The sequence below is a fragment of the Oncorhynchus clarkii genome, unplaced genomic scaffold (assembly GCF_045791955.1).
Source record: "Oncorhynchus clarkii lewisi isolate Uvic-CL-2024 unplaced genomic scaffold, UVic_Ocla_1.0 unplaced_contig_5291_pilon_pilon, whole genome shotgun sequence".
In the NCBI taxonomy this organism is placed as follows: domain Eukaryota; kingdom Metazoa; phylum Chordata; class Actinopteri; order Salmoniformes; family Salmonidae; genus Oncorhynchus; species Oncorhynchus clarkii.
In genome coordinates this window covers 795-24,031 of record NW_027261127.1, presented here as the reverse complement: position 1 = coordinate 24,031, position 23,237 = coordinate 795, and the positions used below count along the sequence as shown (strand labels likewise).

The 23,237-nt window shown below is 39.2% G+C and overlaps 1 protein-coding gene across 1 annotated transcript; it reads right to left on the bottom strand.

The window, feature by feature from the left end:
* Positions 1 to 195: 195 nt before the first annotated feature.
* Positions 196 to 18,834, bottom strand: LOC139404985 (protein NDRG1-like). Its single transcript, XM_071147548.1, has 11 exons — positions 18,808 to 18,834; positions 13,562 to 13,664; positions 13,097 to 13,217; positions 10,346 to 10,408; positions 8,905 to 8,965; positions 8,110 to 8,196; positions 5,591 to 5,647; positions 3,758 to 3,924; positions 2,713 to 2,812; positions 2,435 to 2,522; positions 196 to 404 (listed from the first exon to the last, which is right to left on the bottom strand). Exons 1-11 carry the CDS (start codon positions 18,817 to 18,819, stop codon positions 196 to 198), a joined length of 1,068 nt encoding a protein of 355 aa, XP_071003649.1. The 5' UTR covers positions 18,820 to 18,834.
* Positions 18,835 to 23,237: the final 4,403 nt, after the last annotated feature.

Here is a 23,237-nt window from a genome sequence, read left to right as displayed (position 1 = left end):
GGTTATGAGGTTTATTGTCAGCAGCAACACAGGCAGTAGGGTAGACAGGACAGGGGTTATGAGGTCAGGGTTTAGGGACACTGGGGTTGTGTCCCAAATGTTTCCCTATTTCCCACATAGTCAAAAGTAGTGCACTATTAAAGGAAACAGGGAGCCATTTAGGAGACAACCTATGACCTTTCAGTGACCAGGGCACTAGCAGACGTCCTCAGTCTTGCTGCTGGACACGACAACGGTCTGATCTACGGTGCTGTTGGAGACATTCTCCATGGACACGTCGGTGTGCTCCCGGACGGGCTGGTGGTCGTTGGCGTGAGAGCGGCTCCTGCTGCTGTCGCAGGAGGCGATGCTGGAGCCTGAGGCGGTGCGGGACCTCACCAGTCTGGTCATGCTGGCTGAGGACACTAAGAGAAGGAAGGAGAGACAGTTACCATAGCTTGGTATATCTAACATAACATAGCATAACTAGCATAGCATACATATTTTTTTTTAATGTTTAGTGGGTAGATCAGCTTTAATATTTCAGATGGAGTGTAGCTTCCATCAATGTAATTGTCACGTCCACCCTATTCCCTATATAGTGTATTGCTTTGACCAGAGCCTGAGGGCTCTATTCAATCCGTATTGCGGAAATTCTGTGTTACAGCGTGATTGAAATGCAATGCAGAGAGACGGCATTCACGGTAAACGCTACACACAGGACGTCGCCTCAACTGGAAATGTCCGTTACATTTCTAACGCTTCAGCGACGCCGTTTGAATAGAGCCCCTAGTCTTAGTGGAGGGGACACCGTTTGAATAGAGCCCCTAGTCTTAGTGGAGGGGACGCCGTTTGAATAGAGCCCCTGGTCTTAGTGGAGGGGACACCGTTTGAATAGAGCCCCTAGTCTTAGTGGAGGGGACACCGTTTGAATAGAGCCCCTAGTCTTAGGGGAGGGGACACCGTTTGAATAGAGCCCCTAGTCTTAGTGGAGGGGACGCCGTTTGAATAGAGCCCCTGGTCTTAGTGGAGGGGACACCGTTTGAATAGAGCCCCTAGTCTTAGCGGAGGGGACACCGTTTGAATAGAGCCCCTAGTCTTAGCGGAGGGGACACCGTTTGAATAGAGCCCCTAGTCTTAGTGGAGGGGACACCGTTTGAATAGAGCCCCTAGTCTTAGTGGAGGGGACACCGTTTGAATAGAGCCCCTGGTCTTAGTGGAGGGGACACCGTTTGAATAGAGCCCCTAGTCTTAGCGGAGGGGACACCGTTTGAATAGAGCCCCTAGTCTTAGCGGAGGGGACACCGTTTGAATAGAGCCCCTAGTCTTAGTGGAGGGGACACCGTTTGAATAGAGCCCCTAGTCTTAGTGGAGGGGACACCGTTTGAATAGAGCCCCTAGTCTTAGCGGAGGGGACACCGTTTGAATAGAGCCCCTAGTCTTAGTGGAGGGGACACCGTTTGAATAGAGCCCCTAGTCTTAGTGGAGGGGACACCGTTTGAATAGAGCCCCTGGTCTTAGTGGAGGGGACACCGTTTGAATAGAGCCCCTAGTCTTAGTGGAGGGGACACCAATGAGAAGCACTGTCATAGAAAGTGAATAGCCTCTGGGTACACTAGGAGGCTGGTAGCTACATTTTAGTTCTTGTTCTTCAGTTTTCTCTCAGCGCATGACAACGACAGCTTCTGTGAAGTGGAAACGTGTGTTTAGGTGCAGGGATAGTGGAAACATTGTGTGTTTGGGTGCAGGGATAATGTGAAAACATTGTGTGTTTGGGTGCAGGGATAATGTAGAAACATTGTGTGTTTGGGTGCAGGGATAATGTAGAAACATTGTGTGTTTGGGTGCAGGGATAATGTAGAAACATTGTGTGTTTGGGTGCAGGGATAATGTAGAAACATTGTGTGTTTGGGTGCAGGGATAATGTAGAAACATTGTGTGTTTGGGTGCAGGGATAATGTAGAAACATTGTGTGTTTGGGTGCTGGGATAATGTAGGAATATTGTGTGTTTGGGTGCAGGGATAATGTAGAAACATTGTGTGTTTGGGTGCTGGGATAATGTAGGAATATTGTGTGTTTGGGTGCAGGGATAGTGGAAACATTGTGTGTTTGGGTGCAGGGATAGTGGAAATGTGTGTTACGATACTTACTGTAACCCATGATACTTACTGTAACCCACGATACTTACTGTAACCCACGATACTTACTGTAACCCATGATACTTACTGTAACCCACGATACTTACTGTAACCCATGATACTTACTGTAACCCATGATACTTACTGTAACCCATGATACTTACTGTAACCCACGATACTTACTGTAACCCATGATACTTACTGTAACCCATGATACTTACTGTAACCCACAATACTTACTGTAACCCACGATACTTACTGTAACCCACGATACTTACTGTAACCCACAATACTTACTGTAACCCACGATACTTACTGTAACCCATGCCCTGGATGAAGTACTTGAAGGCCTCTGTCAGTTTGCCAGGCTGGCTCACCTGGGGAAGTCCTCCACAGTCAGCCATCTGATTGGACAGAGACAAAAGATCATTGGCCAACCAACCGTCATTTGATCACAACAACCCTTTCTCATTATCCATCACATGTATTGTTCTTGGATGGTCACTGACATTGTGGTTGCGAATCTTTACTCACAAAGTACTTTTGACAGTAATATGAATTGTTACATCTGTCTGAGCCACACATTAAACTCACCTTGAGCAGTGTGGTCTGTGTTGGGTTGAGCTTTGCGTTGCTCTCGACCACAGCCTCGACTGCAGGGGAGCTGTCTCCCACCACCAACAGAGCAGGACACCTGCAGGAGTCAGCAGATTAATTAGCTACTTAACTAATAATGCTCATAGTCAATATCACAACTAATACTCAGTCAATACCATAACTAATACTCATAGTCAATATCATAACTAATACTCATAGTCAACACTATAACTAATACGCATAGTCAATACCATAACTAATACTCATAGTCAACACTATAACTAATACTCATAGTCAATACCATAACTAATACTCAGTCAATACCATAACTAATACTCATAGTCAATACCATAACTAATACTCATAGTCAATACCATAACTAATACTCATAGTCAATACCATAACTAATACTCATAGTCAATATCATAACTAATACTCATAGTCAACACTATAACTAATACGCATAGTCAATACCATAACTAATACTCATAGTCAACACTATAACTAATACTCATAGTCAATACCATAACTAATACTCAGTCAATACCATAACTAATACTCATAGTCAATACCATAACTAATACTCATAGTCAATACCATAACTAATACTCATAGTCAATACCATAACTAATACTCATAGTCAACACTATAACTAATACTCATAGTCAATACCATAACTAATACTCAGTCAATATCATAACTAATACTCATAGTCAATACCATAACTAATACTCAGTCAATATTATAACTAATACTCAGTCAATATCATAACTAATACTCATAGTCAATACCATAACTAATACTCAGTCAATATTATAACTAATACTCAGTCAATACCATAACTAATACTCGTAGTCAATATCATAACTAATACTCATAGTCGATACCATAACTAATACTCAGTCAATACCATAACTAATACTCGTAGTCAATATCATAACTGAAACTATCATGAGTAGCTAGGGCCCTGAGTTTTCCCTAGTCAGGTCATGTGGCCAGGTAGAGTCAGGGTCCTGATGCTGAGTCGGTCCATGTGACGTACTGCAGAGTTCTGGCATTATTGTTTCTCCCTGGGACAGGCCTCTCGATCTCCAGGCCCCTGCGGCTCTGGTAGGACTTGAAGAACTGGGCCAGGTTGGACTGGTTGACATCATTGGTGATGTGGTTGCGGTATGTGGCGATCAGATCAGGGTTGTTCTGGATCTCCTCCTGTTGCGCAAAGAACAAATCTCAACGGTAACGCTTTCTATGATGTACATACTTATAATGCATTATAACATAGTTTATAATGCCGTATAACATAGTTTATAATGCCTTATAACATAGTTTATAATGCCGTATAACATAGTTTATAATGCCTTATAACATAGTTTATAATGCCTTATAACATAGTTTATAATGCCGTATAACATAGTTTATAATGCCTTATAACATAGTTTATAATGCCGTATAACATAGTTTATAATGCCTTATAACATAGTTTATAATGCCTTATAACATAGTTTATAATGCAGTATAACATAGTTTATAATGCAGTATAACATAGTTTATAATGCCTTATAACATAGTTTATAATGCCTTATAACATAGTTTATAATGCCTTATAACATAGTTTATAATGCCTTATAACATAGTTTATAATGCAGTATAACATAGTTTATAATGCCTTATAACATAGTTTATAATGCCTTATAACATAGTTTATAATGCCGTATAACATAGTTTATAATGCCGTATAACATAGTTTATAATGCCTTATAACATAGTTTATAATGCCTTATAACATAGTTTATAATGCCGTATAACATAGTTTATAATGCCTAATAACATAGTTTATAATGCCTTATAACATAGTTTATAATGCCGTATAACATAGTTTATAATGCCTTATAACATAGTTTATAATGCCTTATAACATAGTTTATAATGCCGTATAACATAGTTTATAATGCCTTATAACATAGTTTATAATGCCTTATAACATAGTTTATAATGTCGTATAACATAGTTTATTATGCCTTATAATACACATGTAATGTGTTATGACACTGACTATAAACATCCATAACAAAGGGTTGATGTTTCACAACAATTCATAGCTATTTAAATATAAATGTAATTGTATCATTCATAATCATGCATATACTGTAGCTTCCAGAGGGGGACAAGTGTAGCTTCCAGAGGGGGACAAGTGTAGCTTCCAGAGGGGGACAAGTGTAGCTTCCAGAGGGGGACAGAAGTCTTATATTGACAGTTTATTGAACAAAGCTACATCTTTAAGATGTTTCAAAACAATATGTTGCTCTTTCCGTACGGACTGTCAGTGGTTGTAGTGTAGTAGATGAAATAGTCATTAAGGTGTTAGTGCTACTATAGTTCCTGTTTCTATCTAACCCTTACCTTTCCATACGGACTGTCAGTGGTTGTAGTGTAGTAGATGAAACAGTCATTAAGGTGTTAGTGCTACTATAGTTCGTGTTTCTATCTAACCCTTACCGTTCCATACGGACTGTCAGTGGTTGTAGTGTAGTAGATGAAACAGAAATAGTCATTAAGGTGTTAGTGCTACTATAGTTCCTGTTTCTATCTAACCCTTACCGTTCCATACAGACTGTCAGTGGTTGTAGTGTAGTAGATGAAATAGTAATTAAGGTGTTAGTGCTACTATAGTTCCTGTTTCTATCTAACCCTTACCTTTCCAAACAGACTGTCAGTGGTTGTAGTGTAGTAGATGAAATAGTCATTAAGGTGTTAGTGCTACTATAGTTCCTGTTTCTACCTAACCCTTACCGTTCCATACAGACTGTCAGTGGTTGTAGTGTAGTAGATGAAATAGTCATTAAGGTGTTAGTGCTACTATAGTTACTGTTTCTACCTTTCCAAACAGGTGGTTTAGAACATGATCAGGAAGTGCTTGGATCCAGCCAGTCATCTGAACAGAGAGAGAGTTGGGAGTTTACAGTGGTGTGTGCAGGCTCCTCCAAGCCAGGCTCTGATCAAACACAAAGGACATTAAAGCATTTTTATACATAATCCCCTAAGAATATAACTCTATCAGAGTAAATCAGCAGGTCACCATGAGCTTAGCCTGAAAGACCCACCACAATGTGGATTGTTATGTTAGCCTGAAAGACCCACCACAATGTGGATTGTTATGTTAGCCTGAAAGACCCACCACAATGTGGATTGTTATGTTAGCCTGAAAGACCCACCACAATGTGGATTGTTATGTTAGCCTGAAAGACCCACCACAATGTGGATTGTTATGTTAGCCTGAAAGACCCACCACAATGTGGATTGTTATGTTAGCCTGAAAGACCCACCACAATGTGGATTGTTATGTTAGCCTGAAAGACCCACCACAATGTGGATTGTTATGTTAGCCTGAAAGACCCACCACAATGTGGATTGTTATGTTAGCCTGAAAGACCCACCACAATGTGGATTGTTATGTTAGCCTGAAAGACCCACCACAATGTGGATTGTTATGTTAGCCTGAAAGACCCACCACAATGTGGATTGTTATGTTAGCCTGAAAGACCCACCACAATGTGGATTGTTATGTTAGCCTGAAAGACCCACCACAATGTGGATTGTTATGTTAGCCTGAAAGACCCACCACAATGTGGATTGTTATGTTAGCCTGAAAGACCCACCACAATGTGGATTGTTATGTTAGCCTGAAAGACCCACCACAATGTGGATTGTTATGTTAGCCTGAAAGACCCACCACAATGTGGATTGTTATGTTAGCCTGAAAGACCCACCACAATGTGGATTGTTATGTTAGCCTGAAAGACCCACCACAATGTGGATTGTTATGTTAGCCTGAAAGACCCACCACAATGTGGATTGTTATGTTAGCCTGAAAGACCCACCACAATGTGGATTGTTATGTTAGCCTGAAAGACCCACCACAATGTGGATTGTTATGTTAGCCTGAAAGACCCCCCACAATGTGGATTGTTATGTTAGCCTGAAAGACCCACCACAATGTGGATTGTTATGTTAGCCTGAAAGACCCACCACAATGTGGATTGTTATGTTAGCCTGAAAGACCCACCACAATGTGGATTGTTATGTTAGCCTGAAAGACCCACCACAATGTGGATTGTTATGTTAGCCTGAAAGACCCACCACAATGTGGATTGTTATGTTAGCCTGAAAGACCCACCACAATGTGGATTGTTATGTTAGCCTGAAAGACCCCCCACAATGTGGATTGTTATGTTAGCCTGAAAGACCCACCACAATGTGGATTGTTATGTTAGCCTGAAAGACCCACCACAATGTGGATTGTTATGTTAGCCTGAAAGACCCACCACAATGTGGATTGTTATGTTAGCCTGAAAGACCCCCCACAATGTGGATTGTTATGTTAGCCTGAAAGACCCACCACAATGTGGATTGTTATGTTAGCCTGAAAGACCCACCACAATGTGGATTGTTATGTTAGCCTGAAAGACCCACCACAATGTGGATTGTTATGTTAGCCTGAAAGACCCACCACAATGTGGATTGTTATGTTAGCCTGAAAGACCCACCACAATGTGGATTGTTATGTTAGCCTGAAAGACCCACCACAATGTGGATTGTTATGTTAGCCTGAAAGACCCACCACAATGTGGATTGTTATGTTGGAGGGTCTTAACAATAATACAAAACAAATACAGATCTTGCATATTATTTTATTTACATTTTCAAAAGCACTTAACTTAACTTTGTCAGTTATGCTATGCTATGTTAGTTATGCTATGCTATGTTAGTTATGCTATGTTAGTTATGCTTTGTTACTTATGCTATGCTATGTTAGTTATGCTATGTTAGTTATGCTATGCTATGTTAGTTATGCTATGCTATGTTAGTTATGCTATGCTATGTTAGTTATGCTATGTTACTTATGCTATGCTATGTTAGTTATGCTATGTTAGTTATGCTATGCTATGTTAGTTATGTTCATTTTGCTATGTTATGTTATGCTAGGTTATGTTAATTATGCTATGTTAATTATGTTATGTTAATTATGCTATGGTATGTTTTGCTCTGTTAGTTATGCTGTGCTATGTTATGTTAGTTATGCTATGTTAGTTATGCTATATTGTGCTATGTTACTTATGCTATGTTATGCTAGTTATGCTATGCTCTGTTATGTTAGTTATGCTATGTTATGATATGTTAGTTATGCTATGCTCTGTTATGTTAGTTATGCTATGTTATGATATGTTAGTTATGCTAGTTATGCTATGCTCTGTTATGTTAGTTATGCTATGTTATGATATGTTAGTTATGCGTATGTTATGATATGTTAATTATGCTATGTTATGATATGTTAGTTATGCTATGTTAATTATGTTATCTTGTGTTAGTCATGCTATGCTATGTTAGTTATGCTACCTTGTGTGTAAGTGAATCAATCACGCTCTCTGCACGTGCATTGATGTTGATGAGGACAAGTCCCTCCACCTTATCTGGATGGTTCAGCTGTAGACAGGAAGAATAAAGACATGAAGAACATAGCACAACCCATTTGGGACATATTTAGGATTCAGAGAGCAGGAAATGACACAAACACTTATCACAACAAGATTAACTTTGTTGTGATATCCACTGTGAGCTTCATTGTTTCAGGGGTTCGTCTAACTCGATGATAACCATCACACAGGCTGTGTCTGTACAGTACAGAACAGTGTAGATGTGTACAAACAAAATAACATTCCAAAAGACACTTTAATAATGCCACTTTAATAATGTTTACATATCTTGCATTACTAATCTCATATATATATATATACTGTATTTTATACCGTCTATTGCATCTTGCCTATACGCTCTGTCATTGCTCATCCATATATTTATATGTACTGTATATATTCTTATTCCTTTACTTAGATTTGTGTGTATTATGTAGTTGTTGTGGAACAGTCAGATTACGTGTTAGATATTGCTGCACGGTCGGAACTAGAAGCACAAGCATTTCACTACGCTCGCAATAACATCTGCTAACCATGTGTATGTGACCAATAAAAATTTGATTTGATTTGCTTGGCAATAACAATTATCAAGATGATGTTATCAGTATCAACACTGTGGTATGTTGAAGGACTTTTACTAGGTTTAAATCCTAGTTGAATTATGGCTGCTCAATTTAACAAAAAACAAAAGAGTTCAACAGCAACAAAATCCACTCACAGCAAATGTAGCGAGGATGTAGGCACCAGCACCGCTGCCCAGTCCAATGACACTCTTAAACCTGAAAGGGAACAAGAAGAGGTTTGATGGGAGTTTGAAGCTTCTAATAAGAAGAGGATGTAAACCTCTTCGTGAATGTCATTTAATTTATATTTAGTTATCCACATAATAAATGTGTTTCTGATCCCGGAGGGTAACACTTGAAAGCATTTATTAAAACAAGTGTTTCTCAATGGTAAAACAAATCAATCGTAGGCGAAATCTTGCCTGGTTAAATATACACTACTGTTCAAAAGTTTTGGGGTCGCTTAGAAATGTCCTTGTTTTTGAAAGAAAATCATTTTTTTTGTCCATTAAAATAACATCAAATTGATCATAAATACGGTGTAGACATTGTTAATGTTGTAAATGACTATTGTAGCAGGAAATGGACGATTTTTAATGGAATATTTTCATACTGTAGGCGTCCAGAGGCCCATTATCAGCAAACATCACTCCTGTGTTCAAATGGCACGTTGTGTTAGCTAATCCACGTTTAACATTTTAAAAGGCTAATTGATCATTAGAAAACCCTTTTGCAGTTATGTTAGCACAGCTGAAAACTCTTTTTCTGATTAAAGAAGAAATAAAACTGTCCTTCTTTAGACTAGTTGAGTATCTGGAGCATCAGCGGGTTTGACTACAGGCTCAAAATGGCCAGAAACAAAGTCCTTTCTTCTGAAACTCGTCAATCTATTATTGTTCTGAGAAATGAAGGCTATTCCATGCGAGAAATTGTAAAGAAATTGTTTTTTTGTTAGTGATGATAAGGTCACAATGGCCAGAAACAAAGTGGCCAGAAACAAAGAACTTTCTTCTGAAACTCGTCAGTCTATTTTTGTTCTGAGAAATCATAAAATGTATTTATATAGCCCTTCGTACATCAGCTGATATATCAAAGTGCTGTACAGAAACCCAGCCATAAACCCCAAACAGCAAGCAATGCAGGTGTAAAAGCAAGGCTATAAATGAAGGCTATTCCATGCGAGAAATTGCCAAGAAACTGAAGATCTCGTACAACGTTGTGTACTATTCCCTTCACAGAACAGCGCAAACTGGCTGATAATGGGCCTCTGTTCGCCTATGTAGATAATCCATAAAAAATCTCTGCCATTTCCAGCTACAATAGTCATTTACAACATTAACAATGTCTATACTGTATTTCTGATCAATTTGATGTTATTTTAATGGACAAAAAAAATGCTTTTCTTTCAAAACAAGGAAATGTATAAGTGACCACAAACCTTTGAACGGTAGTGTAAATATATATATATTTTAAATCATGTTTATGTTGATATTTGTACTGCACTGTTGAGGGAGCTTGCCAGTACACATTTAGCTGCACCGTTTATACCTGCTGTAAACTGTGTATGTGACAAATAAACGTTGATCTGTGATTTACCGAAAGTGCTTGAGGACCTGAGGGAGAGTCTCAGAGAGCTGGTCCATAGAGGGGTAGGTGTACCTGCAGCGGAAGACCAGAACACAAGTTACCTCAAGTGCTCCTCATCACCACTAACACAAAACAAGTCATGAATGTGTCCCAAATGGCAACGTACTCCCTATATTGTGCACTACTTACAAGTAGTGCACTGTAAAGGGAATAGGGTGCCATTTAGGATGCAGACATAATGTTATTGTGCCAAACTTGTCTCTCAAACATGTTGTTGTTGTTGACATGTTTCAAATGAATGTATCATCCATTTGTTAACTATCTGTTGGTGCCTTGTCATTGTCTTTCAACCCTGTGGATATCATCTATTTTCTCACTGGATACTTCTACTACCTCCACATTCAGGTAGAGTGACCTACAGTAGCCTAGGAGTGACCCAGTCCCCGATGTTGACTGTTTAAGAGTCTTGTGGACCAGGTGCCATGTGACAGTGGAATAGCATGGCAGGCAGCTGCTCTTAGTCCAGATGTCCACTAACACTAACAACTGATGGGACTAAAACTCAGTGTCCACTAACAAAAGATGGGACTAGATCCCAGTGTCCACTAACACTAACAGCAGATGGGACTAGATCCCAGTGTCCACTAACACTAACAGCAGATGGGACTAGATCTGAGTGTTCACCAATATAAGAACATTTTGAAGATAAATACACAAGGCAGAGGACGAAAGGACTGGAGTTAACGATCAATAGGAGTTGGTTTTTCAGTTCAACATCTGTTTAGAATCTGTGGAATGTCACTCCTGAACTCAGAGCTACATGCGCCACGTTTTCATTGGTCTGTACATTGAGTTGGGAGCAGGATACTTATTTGGCCATTGGCCAAGTTGTACTGCAAGGACTACTGATTGGTCAACCCCGGGCTGGGGTGGGGGGGGTTATAAATGGCATCCTGTTCCTTTGTTCAGTGGTGAAAAGCTGAGGACAGGGGAGACTGAACATCTAACTCCCAGCATAACAGGTTGATTTGTCCTTCTCAAATAAACCTATTTTTCTCCCCCTGATTTGCTTTGTATTTTGTGTTATCGAAGAATAACATCAACTGCCAACACTAACAACAGATGGGATTAGATCCCAGTGTCCACTAACAACAGATGGGATTAGATCCCAGTGTCCACTAACAACAGATGGGACTAGATCCCAGTGTCCACTAACAACAGATGGGACTAGATCCCAGTGTCCACTAACAACAGATGGGACTAGATCCCAGTGTCCACTAACAACAGATGGGACTAGATCCCAGTGTCCACTAACACTAACAACAGATGGGACTAGATCCCAGTGTCCACTAACAACAGATGGGACTAGATCCCAGTGTCCACTAACACTAACAACAGATGGGACTAGATCCCAGTGTCCACTAACAACAGATGGGATTAGATCCCAGTGTCCACTAACAACAGATGGGACTAGATCCCAGTGTCCACTAACACTAACAACAGATGGAACTAGATCCCAGTGTCCACTAACAACAGATGGGACTAGATCCCAGTCTCTACTAACAACAGATGTGACTAGATCCCAGTGTCCACTAACAACAGATGGGACTAGATCCCAGTGTCCACTAACACTAACAACAGATGGGACTAGATCCCAGTGTCCACTAACAACAGATGGGATTAGATCCCAGTGTCCACTAACAACAGATGGGACTAGATCCCAGTGTCCACTAACAACAGATGGGACTAGATCCCAGTCTCCACTAACAACAGATGGGACTAGATCCCAGTGTCCACTAACAACAGATGGGACTAGATCCCAGTGTCCACTAACAACAGATGGGACTAGATCCCAGTGTCCACTAACAACAGATGGGATTAGATCCCAGTGTCCACTAACAACAGATGGGATTAGATCCCAGTGTCCACTAACACTAACAACAGATGGGATTAGATCCCAGTGTCCACTAACAACAGATGGGATTAGATCCCAGTGTCCACTAACACTAACAACAGATGGGATTAGATCCCAGTGTCCACTAACAACAGATGGGATTAGATCCCAGTGTCCACTAACACTAACAACAGATGGGATTAGATCCCAGTGTCCACTAACACTAACAACAGATGGGATTAGATCCCAGTGTCCACTAACAACAGATGGGATTAGATCCCAGTGTCCACTAACACTAACAACAGATGGGATTAGATCCCAGTGTCCACTAACACTAACAACAGATGGGATTAGATCCCAGTGTCCACTAACAACAGATGGGATTAGATCCCAGTGTCCACTAACAACAGATGGTACTAGATCCCTGTGTCCACTAACAACAGATGGGACTAGATCCCGGTGTTCACTAACAACAGATGAGACTAGAGTAGATCCCAGTGTTAACTAACAACAGATGAGACTAGATCCCAGTGTTCACTAACAATAGATGGGATGAGAATAGATCCCATTGTCCACCAGCAACAGATGGGACTAGATCCCAGTGTCCACTAACAACAGATGGGACTACATCCCAGTCTCCACAAACAACATATGGGACTAGATCCCAGTGTCCACTAAGACTAACAACAGATGGGACTAGATCAGATGGGATCTGTGCCATGTGAAATCCTTGGATCTGACTAATTTGTTTCTAATCAATTTCATGGTACACTGAGGACTACAACCACCAGAGAATCTTCAACTCAATAACCCGCCTGCAAAGCACAAATTCATGCTGCTAATTGAAGTTGTCACTGGTCACTCACTCTGTGGAGAGAGTGGAGGCACCCTCATGCTGCCCAGGGGCATCAACGTGGCACACGGCAAAGTGCCTCCTGATCTCCTGCATGTCCTCGTGGCTGAACAGGGAGTTGAAGCACGACTTGTCTAGACACACAGGAGAATATAAGACAAGTTCAGCAAAGTGCTCCTAAATGTTTGTTTTTTCTTTCTTGTGCATTGCTGCTTTTGAAATTGACATTGAATTGAACAATCATATGGGACTGTATACAGATCATGACATGCAAGCCTGAATTAACACATTAAAAACAAGTCATTTGTTTAAAGTTCTGTTTGTCATCAAAGCGCTGTGCTCTCACTGGTTTAGATGCCTATCAATATGGAATGGAACTTAGCTCTTAGCTGCCAGATGTGCACAATAACAATAAACTAAACTTAAAATCAACTGGATTGCCCAGACAGGGCTCTCTCACAACAACAACAAAACATACAGTTCAGTCCAATATCGTGGAAGGTCATGATGACGGGGCGGCTACCCTTGGGAACCCCCTTCATGGTGCAGTGGACCCGTCCAAACTGAGTCTCCACGTCATCCTCCTGCCATGGCAAAACAACTGGTTTACACAAACCCCACAACTATAACTGTTCCCAACCCTTTTCGATTACTGTACCACCAACTGAATTTTGCTTTGCCCGGAGTACCCTTGATGTACCTTTGTGCATTTTACCAGTAAGCTTTTCAAGTAACGCATGTGGATAGGCCAAGTAGCCCCAGGGGTCCTAGTACCCCTCGTTGGGAACCACTGATGTTAATCATGCCATGCCCCCCTTTCTGGTTTAAGGTCAAGTCCAAAGAAGTTAATAAAATAGTACTTCCAGACCAGTGTGTAATGACATTTCTAAAATATCTGAGGCATTAAGGTGGAGTAGTAGAATTTTACATATTGGGCTCATTAAAGAAGAAGATCTTTAAAAAGATGGAAACAACTGTTGTATCGTAGTAAATATATAGTAGTAAATATATAGTTGTAAATGTATAGTAGTAAATATATAGTTGTAAATGTATAGTAGTAAATATATATTAGTAAATGTATAGTAGTAAATATATAGTAGTAAATGTATAGTAGTAAATGTATAGTAGTAAATATATAGTAGTAAATGTATAGCAGTAAATATATAGTAGTAAATGTATAGTAGTAAATATATAGTAGTAAATATATAGTAGTAAATATATAGCAGTAAATATATAGTAGTAAATGTATAGTAGTAAATATATAGTAGTAAATATATAGTAGTAAATATATAGTAGTAAATGTATAGTAGTAAATATATAGTAGTAAATGTATAGTAGTAAATGTATAGTAGTAAATATATAGTTGTAAATGTATTGTAGTAAATGTATAGTAGTAAATATATAGTAGTAAATGTATAGTAGTAAATATATAGTAGTAAATATATAGTAGTAAATATATAGTAGTAAATGTATAGTAGTAAATATATAGTAGTAAATGTATAGTAGTAAATGTATAGTAGTAAATATATAGTTGTAAATGTATTGTAGTAAATGTATAGTAGTAAATATATAGTAGTAAATGTATTGTAGTAAATGTATTGTAGTAAATGTATAGCAGTAAATGTATAGTAGTAAATGTATTGTAGTAAATGTATAGTAGTAAATGAATAGTAGTAAATGTATAGCTGTAAATGTATAGTAGTAAATATATAGTTGTAAATCTATTGTAGTAAATGTATAGTAGTAAATATATAGCAGTAAATGTATAGTAGTAAATATATAGTAGTGAATATATACGTAGTAGTAAATACATAGTAGTAAATATATAGTAGTGAATATATACATAGTAGTAAATACATAGTAGTAAATATATAGTTGTAAATGTATAGTAGTAAATATATAGCAGTAAATGTATAGTAGTAAATATATAGTAGTGAATATATACGTAGTAGTAAATGTATAGTGGTAAATATATAGTAGTAAATGTATAGTAGTAAATATATACGTAGTAGTAAATGTATAGTAGTAAATATATAGTAGTAAATGTATAGTAGTAAATATATAGTAGCAAATGTATAGCAGTAAATGTATAGTAGTACATATATAGTAGTAAATGTATAGCAGTAAATATATAGTAGTAAATATATAGTAGTAAATATATACGTAGTAGTAAATGTGTAGTAGTAAATATATAGAGGTACATATAAAGTAGTAAATGTATATTAGTGAATATATACGTAGTAGTAAATGTATAGTAGTAAATATATACGTAGTAGTAAATGTGTAGTAGTAAATATATAGTAGTGAATATATAGAGGTACATATAAAGTAGTAAATGTATATTAGTAAATATATATGTAGTAGTAAATGTATAGTAGTAAATATATATGTAGTAGTAAATGTATAGTAGTAAATATATAGTAGTAAATCAGTGCAAGGATTCAAAACTTCACTCTGGGTTTCTAGTATTGAATCTATGTTAAATGGGAAGATCTAACCTGATCTTATCAATGGTGATAATTCTAAAGGTGCAGACACAGTGCAGACACAAGGAGGGCTGTTACTTACGTCATCTGTACCATGTCCATTTCAACAGATATACATAGCTAAGTCCATATTTCCCACCAAAAGCCATTATGTAAAAATCCACAATGTCCTCTGGTGTGTTATGTCTATACTGTACTTTGTATTTTTTGGGGGGGGTGTATTCCTGCACTCATTACGGGTAATTGTAAACAAACACTGTATAGCCTCAAAACATGGTTAAAACTATAATTTTGGATGGTCAGTACTTTGCATCCATAGCTTTGTCTATGAATTTGAGGGTGGTTAGATTTCTCCAGCCCAACCCTCAGCGGTTTACCGACACAGTGGCGGGGTGGCCGCTTTGTTATTGTTCGAACTGCAGATTGCCACTTTAAGGTGAAAAGTGCATCAGCATTGCTCTATAAAGCCAACCTTCATGAACCTTCAGTGATCTATAGCCTCTCTCTAGTCTAGCTTGATCCTAAACTACTGACAGGTTACTCTACATCTGGAAACCACACAGACCGCACAGCCACACATGGACAGCTCATAATAATGGCTGACCCTGCGCAAATGGAATGGCATCAAACCATGTGTTTGATGTATTTGATACCATTCCACTGATTCCGCTCCAGCTATTACCACTAGCCTGTTCTAACCAATTAAGCTGCCACCAACCAATGTGGTCCCATTGAAGAAAAGGCTGTCATTTTTCTCACACTCTTTAGTTAACAGGCCATAGAGATGTGTAGAGGTCTCTACTTATCAGTCTTCAATGGCGCTGCCCATGTTATACAGGATTTTGGGCATTAGAGATCTCTATACATCTCTATGCTCTGAGTGCTCCTGCAACCCATATTTTTAATTTTTAATTTCACCTTTATTTAGCCAGGTAGGCTAGTTGAGAACAAGTTCTCATTTACAACTGCGACCTGACCAAGATAAAGCATAGCAGTGTGAACAGACAACACAGAGTTACACATGGAGTAAACAATTAACGAGTCAATAACACAGTAGAAAAAAAAGAGAGTCTATATACATTGTGTGCAAAAGGCATGAGGAGGTAGGCGAATAATTACAATTTTGCAGATTAACACTGGAGTGATAAATTATCAGATGAACATGTGCAGGTAGAGATACTGGTGTGCAAAAGAGCAGAAAAGTAAATAAATAAAAACAGTATGGGGATGAGGTAGGGAGATTGGGTCGGCTATTTACCGATGGACTATGTATAGTAGTAAATATATAGTTGTAAATGTATAGTAGCAAATGTATAGTAGTAAATATATAGTAGTAAATATACAGTAGTAAATATATAGTAGTAAATGTATAGTAGTAAATGTATAGTAGTAAATATATAGTAGTAAATATATAGTAGTAAATGTATATTAGTAAATGTATAGTAGTCCTACTTTACATTGTGTGTAATAACCTGTGTATCTACATGGTAGTTACATACTGTAGTGAGTAACTGGTACATTGTTACCATGCAGCTGTTATGATGTAAATACATGGGTTTTAGGTGTTGATACGTACCCTAAAGCCGACCATAAGTCTAGTAACAGCCCCTGTCAGTCCCTGAAGGACAAAACAAAATCAATCTCATTAACCACAGACTACAGCATCATAAATCAACTTGTTGGAGTGAGTTGTTCAACTCTGTTTGATCAAAAATGCCATCAACAGAAAAAGATAGAGAGTCTGTCCTAAATGGTAACCTAGAGAGTACAACATTTGACCAGAGCACTATTGGCCCCGGTCAAAAGTCATGCGCTAGAAAGGGAATACGGTAACATATGAGATATTTGTATAATCTGCAACAGTATGGTTTTAAGTAACTTCAAGCTTCGTCCCAAATGGCACCCTAAATAATTGTTCTGAATGTTTGATTCCTGCCAATGTATTTTGAATGACTTGTGCACCATTTAATCCAAACTGATATCCAGAACTTTCCAGGTGTATAAACAACTAAACGACTCACAGGAAGTGGGTTAACGTTGACCTGCGCCTCATTTTCCTCCAGGTCAACCTCATCCAGCTCCATCAAAGAGGGGATCTGCTGAGAAGCCTGTTGGTGTTGATGAGCACCCTGTTGAATGAAAAAGAAAAGTTGCACAAGAAACTCATGGATGCTTCCCAACTGGCACCCTATTCCCTATATAGTGCACTAGTTTTTACCAGGACCAAATGGTCTCTATTCCCTATGTAGTGCACTACTTTTGACCAGGACCAAGCGCTCTGGTCAAAAGTAGTGCACTACATAGGTAATAGGGTGCAGTTTGGGACAAACCCTAAGTAAAACAACCAACATATAAAAAAACAACATCAATGTCACATTTTAAATCGATAGCAAAGCTATTGGATTTGTTATACAGTGGGGATTTAGGTATTACATTGGCTGCATTATTCTGTAACGCTTCTGTAGGCTTATTTGCCATGGTCAACAAACGGAAACATCAAGCAGCATCTGTACAGGTAACATTTACCATGATGCTGCGGACCATATGTGTCAGTGTATCAGTGAACAGATTACAGCAAATGTATTTATTTACACTGGGTTTCTTTTATGAATTAGCTAAAAGGGTAGCCTACTACACGTCCTGAAGTTTGTCAGCCTTTGCGCACGTGTGAGCGCGCAAAGGATTTCCAGCGCACGAGAGACCTCCTGCTAGTGATGGGCATTCCGAGTCTTTTCAGTGAGTTGGCTCATTTGTCTCGGTTCATGTAAAAGAGCCGGTTCATTTATCTCTCAAACAACTCTTCGTTCAAAATGCTTCAAAAACGACCTAGAACCATGAAAAAGGTGCGAATATCCAATGTAAAGCCCAAAAGGTAGGTTACCATTATGTCAGATCGTGAAATGTGCGTTCAAGTACATTTTTACCTGGCCAAATTATTCGATGGCCTGTAAAAAAATAACCAGATTGACGCGCTCTCCTGAATATTTATTGTTTTTGCAGTGAAGATTCACCGTCTTTAGATAATTTGTTTGTAACTTGTCTGCAGAAAAGGTTGTTTTGAGCTCAAAAAGCAGTATGCAAATCAGGGAGCCAAAATAGCGGGTCTTTCCAATAAGATCCGTTCAAAAAGAGCCGTTCGCGAAGGAACCATCATCACTACTTCCTGCCAGTACCACATCATCTCAAAATCCCATAAATACGCATACCCGTACTTTATACCTCAGTGACACATACCCACCTTCCTAGACATGACGCTCAGTCGATGGTGGTACAGATGTGTTGGTTGAAAATCGAAAAGGCACCAAGATTCTTAACTTCCTCAATTGTTTCCTTGGCAACTCTGACTATGACACTTAGCCTAATAAACACATTTCATTCAGATGTCACAAAGAGTTTGGAATATCTGGTTGTCATAACGGTCATCATGGTCTGCCAGTTCAAATGAAAGGCAAATCCCTAGACAATTACCCTAGGTTATTTATAGCAAGCCTCATCATGATGACCTAGTGTTTTTTAATCATATGACTGGTTTCTAGTTTGGATTTTATAGCCTGCCCAATAGTGTGTTTTACTTCAAATATGTGGTGCTCAATGCAAGAAAAACAACTCAAAATATAAGTGCATAGCCTACAGTAGGCTATATTTTAATACTGTTCAGATTAATACAACTATAGGGGGTTATGAAAGAACTGGTAAGCCTATGTATGCTAAGCCTCTCCATGGGTATCACTCTAACCCAGATTTACAGGTTGAATACAACATGTGAGAGGGTTACATCACAACAATCACAATTTACTCCTCACCGTTTTAATCATTCACATGTCATAAACTCCTCACCACAAACTGCTCATGTCCTGGGGCAGCGAGACAAATGGCCCCCTATTGTCTACACAGTGATGGGCCCTGATCAAATGTCCAAGCACTATCAAGGGAACACACAAAAAGGGTTCTTTGGTTGTCTCTGTGGAAAGGGTCCTACAGTCCATGGAACCCAAAAGAGTTTTACCTGGAACCAAAAAGGGGTCTTCAAAGGGTTCTATGGGGACAGTCGAAGAACCCTTTTAGGTTCTAGATAGTTCCTTCTTTTAGAGTGAGTTGTTCAACTCTGTTTGATCAAAAACGCCATCAACAGAAAAAGATAGAGAGTCTGTCCTAAATGGTAATGCGCTAGAAAGGGAATAGGGTAACATATGAGATATTTGTATAATCTGCAACAGTATGGTTTTAAGAAATTTCAAGCTTCGTCCCAAATGGCACCCTAAATAATTGTTCTGAATGTTTTATTCCTGCTTATGTAGGAATAAAACAGTCGAAGAACCCTTTTAGGTTCTAGATAGTTCCTTTTTTTTCTTAAGAGTGTAGGGTGCCATTTGGGACACAGCCGTATATCCTGTTGGTTCAGTAATCAGGGGGTGTGTGTCGCTGCCTATGCCTGGCGTGCCAAAAAGACCATAAATCTTTTGCAGCAGGTGCAGCAGGGGATCTGTTTCAGTCAGTCATGTTTCAGTCAGTCAATGCCAAAGAATAGAGAGAATATGTATCCCAAATGGCACCCTATTCCCTATTATAGTATAGGACCTGGTCAAAAGAAGTACACTATAACGGGAATAGGTTGCAATTTAGGATGTAAGTCTAGAGCAGGCATGGGCAGATATCATATTAAAAACCGCAAACAAAAACCCTACTGCAAAATGTGTAGAATTGCAAAAAATTTGCTGTGAAACTGCAAAAAAAAACGTCTCTCCTCAAATCAAATCAAATGTTATTTGTCACATGCTTTGTAAATAACAGGTGTAAACTAACAGTGAAACACTTCCTTACTTCCTCCCCATGGCTAAATGAGTAGAATGACATGAAATGGGTTAGAACATTTCCAAATCTACTTTCTGCGCCCCAAGGAAAAATGTGTAGCATTGAAATGAACTCTAAAACGTACCTTTTTTCTCTTTGCTGTCAAGAGGGGTACCGCTAAAATGTGGGCTCCAAAAAAAGGCTGAGGCCTTTGACTGCATGTGTGGGTATGGATGTGGGAATGCAGACCCGCGTGTGCCACTGCAGGCCCTCATCCCTGGTCTAGAGCAGAGCCCATAGGGAACACAGGGGCACGGGCCCTATCCTGTTTTTTTAAATGACATTTTGTTGTTGTTGTCGTTTCTCTGTAACATTACTAGCCACCTAGCAATTTTATGAAGTTGGCTTTAGCTAGCTTTGAAAGATTCCCAATCTCATAACTTCATAACTAGCTACCAAGAAGCCATTTCAGGTTATCCATTAAGTTAGAGTATCTTAGCTGGTGTGCTTGTTGGAAAGGTTGGTACAAAAGCATGCAATAACTAAATATACTGAAAAAGACTCACATTCCTTTCAATATTTTACCCAGATTTGAGCAGAGATGCAGAGTAACATATTTAGTTTCTTGAAAATGTTTGACATATAATTAAGCATAATGATTATGTCTCTAGATTGCAGGAAAAAAAGCTGTTTCAGGTGTTCTCCAATTTACGGGTCAGGGGCCTAGAACCCCCTCCAGCCATCCTCATATACTTTACGTCACCTCAGATCTTTGGGGTGCATGACACCCTTGGTCTAGAGTCTAGGCCATGGTAATCGCTTCAGAACAGAGTCTGCCACTGCCTGCTGGAATGACACAGCTGTCAAGCATTCTTATTTCTTACCACGGCTTACACCTATGGCTACATCCTAAATTGCACCCTGTTTCATATATAGTGCACTAATTTTGACCAGGACCCATACAAAAGTAGGGCACTATATGCTGTAGGATTTTAAAAAATTGTTTTATTTAACTAGGCAAGTCAGTTAAGAACAAATTCTTATTTACAATGACGGCCTACCCCAGACAACACTGGGCCGATTGTGCACCGTCCTATGGGACTCTCAATCACAGCTGGATGTGATACAGCCTGGATTCAAACCAGGGACTGTAGTGACACCTCGTGCAATGATATGCAGGGCCTTAGATCGCTGCGCCACTCAGGAGCCCGAGGAATAGGATAATATTCCCTATTTAGTGCACAAATGTTGACCAGGGCCCATACATGGCACACCCTATTCCCCATGGGCCCCACCCTATTCCCCTCTCCCATCACAGGCCTTCCTTGTCCTATTTATGAGATAGACAAAGCTATTGCAGATTACTTTCAGATTATTAATATATTTCTGAGCATTAAATTACACTGCATTCTGTGTCAGAGCCTGCTTTTATACTTTATTACATACAGTCACACATGTTTGACTGTGGTCGAGAGGCTTGGATCTATCGTTTGATTGGTCTGTCTGTCTGTCTGTCGTACCAGAATACTAGTACTCGGTGTAACATCACCACCAAGTAGCTGTTGTGTACACTTTTATCGTACGCTAGATGGTGTACCAGAGCAACCTAAAATATATACGTTTAGAGCATTGTAGACGTATCATTATGCTATGCAGCTGGGTATTAGACAAAAAATAATGGGGTTAGGTAGAATTTTTTTTAGAAAACGTCTGGACAGATGACATTGAGAATCTGACATAAGTGTGTTCCCGCCAGCTGTTTAAATGGTTCTGAGACCCGCCCCTATTCTCACAGAACGATTGTGACGCGCGGTCCCCATGGAGACAGAGGAGGGAGAAATGTCATTGTCGTTTTAAAATCACATGGACCGAGTTTTGATCGCTCCGTCTGTATGCAATAAAATAGCTACAAACAATGTGAACTTGCTCATAAAAGTATCCAGGAGCTGCTGCCGACTAAGCAGTTTAAGATACCATCGGTAGCTTGGAGACGGTAAGCCTCTATCAAATGAAATATGAATTTGCATGCAAGATCTAGTCTAACGTTACGGATGTAGCTATCTAACGTTAGCTAGCTTAGTGCTAGTTAGCTTGCCCGTAACAACAGTAGCGGTCTGGTTATGATGGTCAGGATGGTCTTTGTAACTAGCTACCATGCACACGGTAAACTTGCGTTGTGTGCTAACTAACTAACGATGAACCAACCATGTGAAGATTCTTGAAACAGGCTTAGTGTTTTGATGGCAACAGGTTAGCATTTTTAAGGTGGTGCGCAGTCCTTGTGCTTCTTCCTTGAATCAAACCATTTTAGAAGCTTTCTTGCTATTGAGGTTGGCTTTACAAATACTGTTACACACGGAACATTTGAATCTTATTTCTACCGCAATTCCTCGGAAAAAACGATTCGTTTTTCTTGAAAATGCCCGGCTCGCTGAGATGCAAATACATTCTTGCTCCAGTCCTTTTGTTTACTTTAGTTGATGATGGCACACTAACGTTATGCCCATTTCTATGCAACTTTATGGAGGAACTCTCCCTAAAACCTCGAGTCCAGCTTTTATACACTGCGGGGTATGGGCGCTGCTCCCAGTTTTATTTCAGATCAAGATACTGATGAAATTTAACCGCACCAGACAAGATTATATTTATGCATTTAGACAATTGCACACAGTGCTGCTGTTTTCTCATTCTCAAAATGTCTAAAGCTGATTTGTAGATGTACTATTGATATTTTTAAAGCAGTTATACAACCATGTACAGCAGCTAAATCCATTTCACTTCACGAAATGTTCTTTATCCAATTAGTGAAATAAATCCTGATTTGGGGCGCAGTGGTCTAAGGTACTGCATCTCAGTGCAAGAGGCGTCACCACAGGC